This window comes from Balaenoptera ricei, chromosome 20 (genome assembly GCF_028023285.1).
Source record: "Balaenoptera ricei isolate mBalRic1 chromosome 20, mBalRic1.hap2, whole genome shotgun sequence".
NCBI classification, from domain to species: Eukaryota; Metazoa; Chordata; class Mammalia; order Artiodactyla; family Balaenopteridae; genus Balaenoptera; species Balaenoptera ricei.
Window position 1 is genome coordinate 23,938,588 of NC_082658.1, and position 6,000 is coordinate 23,944,587.

Consider the following 6,000-nt stretch of genomic DNA (forward strand, 5'->3'; position numbering starts at 1 on the left):
AAAAATTGCTTAACCAGGTTTGTCAGTATCTCTAGGTAATCCAGCCTGAAAAGCAGAATTTGTCTTAAAGCATAGGTTAATTTTAATAGTAAGCATACTTTTTTAAAATTGAATTTGATCTTTTTTTTGTTCCATTTCCTTTTTCATATCCTGTAATATTTTAACTATGAGAAATTGATCTCAGTAGTCTTTTTCAGAAGTTAGGCAGTGAAGATTGTGACTCATGGCATTTCTTTTACTGTGTTCTCTGAAATGGGCGTCAGACAAATTTTATGCATGCTGCTCATGGACTAACCATGAGTCTGATGTACATCAGCCTGTATCTTCAAAATGCTTAACCGGAGTCTCCGTTTCATCCACCAGGTGATGAAGGTGGAGAATCAGAGCTTCTTGGAGAGGATCTTCCACTCGAACCTTCTGTCGCCAAAGCGGAAAGGAGTCACTTGATAGTGTGGCAAGTGATGTATGGTAGTGAGTGAACCCATAGGAAACAGGTGGCGACGGGGAAGCCATCTCTTCTGCATGGTTTATTTTCCCTTTTTCCCTTTATTTAATGCTCTCTTTGTGAAATAAGTTTCACCACATAATGTATGAGCATTTTTTTTTCTGTTAACTATGCTATAAAATCTGTCCTACTGTAACAATACAGGAACTAGCTGTTTTACTGCACCAGTGTTATAGGCAATTTCAGTATATTATGAACAAATCAAAGAATGTTTACTTTCTGCAAACTGGTGAACTTTAGAAAGCAATCCAGTTGTGGTTTACTCTGCCACAGCTAATGTCACTTACTTCATTTGATGGGGTCACTTTTTAGCTATCACTAATAATGGAATTAATGGAAACACTTGATAAATGAAACTGTACCATTAAGTACAATAGTAAAGTTTTCCCCAATGTATTATAAAATTGACACAAACTAATAACAGGTAGATTATCAGGATTTATCTAAATGTCCCGAGAGGGCTAAATGCTAACTGTAAATTACTTTAACTTTCACTTTCAAATCTGACAAATCTTGTTTATATGGTATATAAAACTTTGTTTTCATCAGATTTTGGGGGGGGGGGGGTTTTATATTAAAGAAATTAAGACTACACTATTTAAATAAAAGTTTCTTGTTTCTGACTTACTAGAGCTCTAAAGTTTATGAGGCCTGCTTCTCTGAATATTCTGTTTTTTTTGTTTGCTTGTTTGTTTGTTTTTGAGACTAGTCTCTCATTTTCATACTGACATGTTTGAAAGGTTTATTATTTATAAGGCTTAGAAGATACACTTCAGCAATGGGAGGATTTTTTTTTAAGGAAATTGTGTTTTGGATTTCTTGTATCAATGGATGATGGTGGTTGGATGAGTTTTTTTCCGTGTAAAAAATTTACTTGTTTACCAGTTGTTCTTGGACTGCTCTTATCAGTTAGTAAGAGTAAAGCTGTAGTGGTGATGGAGTATGGCCTAATGAACTGAACAAGAGATTTAATTAGAAACGGTATTTTCTCTTGTTCTGTATAAAACTACACAACTGCCAGTACTTGATATTCTGTATGTAAATGGTATTTAAGCGTTTGTGCCCTTTTGAGATTAAAAGGCCATCCTCAATGAAGAAGACTTTGAAGGAGAAGAAGACAAAGCCAAAATAGCATAAAGTAAAAGTTGACATTACAATCTTTTCACTCACAATGCCCATTTAAAAAATAGAGTCTGGGTATAATTGATTTTCTTGTTTAATAAGTTTTAAAAAACCATTATGCTGCAGTTTTTTTCCCTCTCAGTCTTCTTGAAAATTTATGATTTATCATTCTTAATCCATTACTTTAAGCAAAACTAAATATAAGTTTAAGCACTGTCTTAAAATATGAAGTTATTGGACAAAGGCCCCGCCAGTCATCGGAAGGACTATTTCAGGAAAAGGAAACAACAAAAGTCTCAGATTGACTAAGCATCCTTAAGGACCAAGGACTTTTCTTTTGAACTGTAATGGAGAGATATTTGTAAAAAGTACTACCAGTGTCTTTTAAGCATATAGATGATTAGGCTAGATTATAAAGTACACGGGATTTAATGCGTCAGAGGAGGCCTTTGGATCCATTTGGCCACAGGTGTCTATAAGCACATTATGTACACAGTACAATTGTGGCCACTTTAGATGGCTAGGAGAAAAAAAACTCTTTTGGTAAAAGCTGTATTAAAAGGATAATTTTTTTACTTGAGCTACTTAGTCACTTTTTTCAGGGCACCAAAACTTAGGTCACTTTTCCATAGCTTATAAGCTATGTTTTATTTTATTTTATTTTATTTTATAAATCTGAGCCATTGTTGGCAATACCTTAAAAAAAAAAAAACCACATTATTAAATATTTTGGAGGAATGTTGTATAAATTCACAAAAAAGAGACACCAAAGTGTTCGGGAATTTTAATCCCAAGAAGTAAACATCCCAGAGTCAGACCCCATGTATTGTTCGGTCTTTTACATGTTTCTATGACTGACTGTAATTTAGGAAATCAGGAGTTAAAGATGAAAAATGCAAACATGTTACAGTGGTTGTTTATTGCTCTTTTTAAGCTTACTGGCTTTAACTTAAGGAATATAGGTGTGTAGTTATTTTATCTAAAATTGTCAGATATCTGTGGCCCTGTTAACTTCAGGGACTAGAGAGTACAAAAATGTCTGTAAAATTGGTTTTAAGAGCTTGTCTTTATGTTTGTAATTTCAGTTAAATATTTTTTGCAGGTTGCTTTACTTCCACCTTTTCCCCAACAATAGGCTTATATATTCTTGTAGCGTTCACTTTGGTCAAGGTGGTAGCCTTAGGAAGAAAATGCCAAAATGTAAGCTTCTTGCAAGCAGCAAGTGGTTGGTGTAATTGCCTGTAGCTACCACATCAGTGGTAAAGAAGAGGCTTGAGTACCTCAGGTTGGTCTCTCCATGTAAAAAAAAAAATTACCCCTATTGGAAGAAATAAGGAATACCTGAGAATTTTCTCATTCTGTTACGTTTGGGTTATGTATGATGTTGAACCATGTGAAATTGCTGATGTTCAAACGTTGCTGATTTACAAAAATGACAGTATCATATACATCAACGTAATACTTACTGCTCAATGCAGGTTAAAATCCCTGTGAGGCAAAGGGAGAATATTCTTTAGGAACTCAGTTTTGAGTGTTTTTTTCTAATTTGTGTGGATCTAAATTTTTTAAATAGGAATGAATATCTTAATAGCTGCAGCTTGTTGAGAGTGTAAAACATTTTGAATACAAAATATGCAGCACATAACTTTTCACATGAAGCGTGTTTGCATAGAAAAGGTTAAAATACATTCTCTCAGTTTCTGTGTTGTTCATTTCTTGTAAAGGTCTTCCTACGTGTGAGAATGGACCCTTTAACATAGGTTGCCTTAGTGACAAAACAAAGCAAAACAATTGTCTCATAATACTAACTGTCCTAAAGAACGTGTGTCTTGCAAATGCTGTGGAACTGAATATTTATTTCCTTGTGAGTATTATGACCATTACCAAAGGATTCAACCAGATTTAGGGCTCTTCTTAATTGATCATGTTGAGAAAGGGACTCGTTTTGGTCCCAGTTTGTGCTAAGGGAATAGAAGAGAAGAGAGAATTAAATGTGGAAATCATAAATGCTTTTCTAACAGGGTTATGCTATTTTGTAACACTAAATGTCTTTTCTTTTTAAAAAATTAAGTTTTTATTATTAATTTTGTCATACATTTCTCAACACTTGAATATATTTTAGCCATTTTATGGTCTGAATTTGTTTTTTGTCCAGGACATTTTATTCAGAATTTTACTTGCCTCTATAATCTTAAAAATGGGTTCTAGAGGGTCCCACTTGCTGTTTTTTTAGAGGCTGATGCTTCATTTCTATGAGCAAAAAGCTCATTTAGCAATGTAGTTATTTCAGTATTTATTTCTATTATGGAATCCCTGGGGTTCGGAATGTAACTTTGTACATGAAATATATATAAATATGTATATGACACATGTATGAGGACTGTGTTTTGTTTTGTTTTTGCCTTTCCTAGGGGTCTGACCTCGATTTATATTTGAAAGTCCAATAATCGTCTCCCATCAGACATGTCATCTCCAAGGGTCAGGACTGTCGCCACTTGGCACTGGCTGAGGGTGAGCAGTGAGCAATACATGAAGAACATGTCTGCTTGGCTCACGTGTTTAAGTGACATATGAATAATAGACAATAGGGCTTTCTAGAAATACGGGCGAGCTGAGTAACAACCCACACATGATACCAAAGCATACCATTTGCTAGGTTACTCAGTAATAAGAAGCAGGCTGTAATGTAGATGTTAATAATATGGTGTGCTTATTGTGATCCATTTGCTTGGGAGAGAATCTGGAAGGAAGGATGATTATAAAACTAATCATGTGGTAGCACAATGTGAATCCATATTCAGTACAGTGGTATTTAGTCTAATGTCATGTGCTTTGTTTACAAGATTGTGGGGTTCTGACATGATAGTAAAAGTAGTCCTGACTGGCATGTGATAGGACAGTTCACTAGATGAAGGCACAGCCATCTATCCAGTGAGGTTGGATGCTCTAGAATATAATGAATAGCCTGTCTCATTCCTACTTTACAGGACCTTACCTAACTGCCCCTTAGTCCTTTGGGGCCTGCCAAGTCACTGTTTTGGAAGCTGACTTTTTTTGAGCCTCATTTAATCATGTTCCTGATTCAGCCAGTCTCTAGTGAGAGACTAGGTTTAACAGCGCAGGACAGCGAACGTTCATATTAATTTTATTGAGGGAACGGACAGGAGCCCTGTAATCTTACCTGGAACTGTAGCCCTCACTCCCACCCAGTGGTGAGACTCTCTTTCAAAACTTAGTGGAAAGATACTGCCTAAACCTCCAAGCTCTTCGTCACCAGCCCCAAGGCCTCTCACACTCGGTGTGGGCACGAGAGCCCTGGTGACCACAAAAGCACGGACTCCATCTTCAGCAGTGGCCAATATGTTAGGAAAGGTATTGTAGTTAGGGAACTTCTCAGAATACCTTAAATATTTGGTAATTAATACAGTTCAGTTTTACAACTCACTTCCTTTAGAGACAGTGGTATAGTGGGAAAGAAGGCAGTAGACCTGAACAGGCCCTGCCCCTACTGTGACCCTCGGCCACTCAATTCAACACAGTACTCCACAGCCACCCACAAAGGCATGAAACGAACTACCCCAGACCTGTTGAATTGACTCTCTTATGGGCTCTGGACCCAGACATCTGTAAAGTTTCATAGGTAAGCATGATGTGTTGCTTAGGTTGAGGACTACTTCTTTAACATCTTTGGACCTTAGTTCTCATGTGTTAAAGGAGGGTTGATATATCCAGGTGATCTTAAAAAAATCCTAGCTCTAACCTTTCTGGTTCTGTGACCCTGGCTCTAATTTGCCTTGGTGTGTTGTCTATACAGACACCAACCATACCTGCTTGCAGGTCCAGGGTTGCCCAATCCCGGTGGAATTTGATTACTGTGAAAATCCAATTTATCAGAACGTCACTGTGCAAAAGGAGACAGTTTAGCTCCTTGCTTTTATGTCCAGGCAGAACATTGGCTCCCACCCACAGCCAGAAAGTAGTTATGGTTTGATTTGAGGCCTCAAGGGAGAAATGGACCAATAAGTCACAGCTCAGGGCGGGCAGCAACTTCACAGAAAAGCTGCAGTTCTCAACCAGGCCAGGAGAGGGAGGTGTGGCCAGAATCAGCCAGGAGCGAGTTCCAGAATGAAATTATTTCCTTCTTCCTCTCACCTCAGGAGTATCAGATTCTACTAGTGTGTTTGGTAAAACAGTTACCCTGGTGATTCTGATCCTTCTATTGGGAATAGCTGCTTAAGAGGAACTCAAGCAGCCCAGCTGGATTCACAAACATCTGTTTTCCAGGAGCACAAAGCTTCTTCATTCTTAGCCATTTATTACCAGCACATGGTGATCTGCTAGCAGGTTCACCCCAGACTCAACCCAATGCTTCT

General features: G+C 37.4%; 1 protein-coding gene across 7 annotated transcripts in view; it reads left to right on the top strand.

Annotated features, from left to right (window-relative positions):
- The window catches only part of SPAG9 (sperm associated antigen 9), a 152,005-nt gene extending 148,010 nt beyond the window's left edge, over positions 1–3,995 (top strand). For all 7 annotated transcript variants that reach the window (XM_059908973.1, XM_059908974.1, XM_059908975.1 and 4 more), the window contains one exon: positions 364–3,995. In XM_059908973.1, the coding sequence (XP_059764956.1) occupies positions 364–479 (116 nt within the window). In that variant the 3' untranslated portion in view covers positions 480–3,995. The remainder of the gene's footprint in view (positions 1–363) is intronic.
- The last annotated feature ends 2,005 nt before the right edge of the window (positions 3,996–6,000 follow it).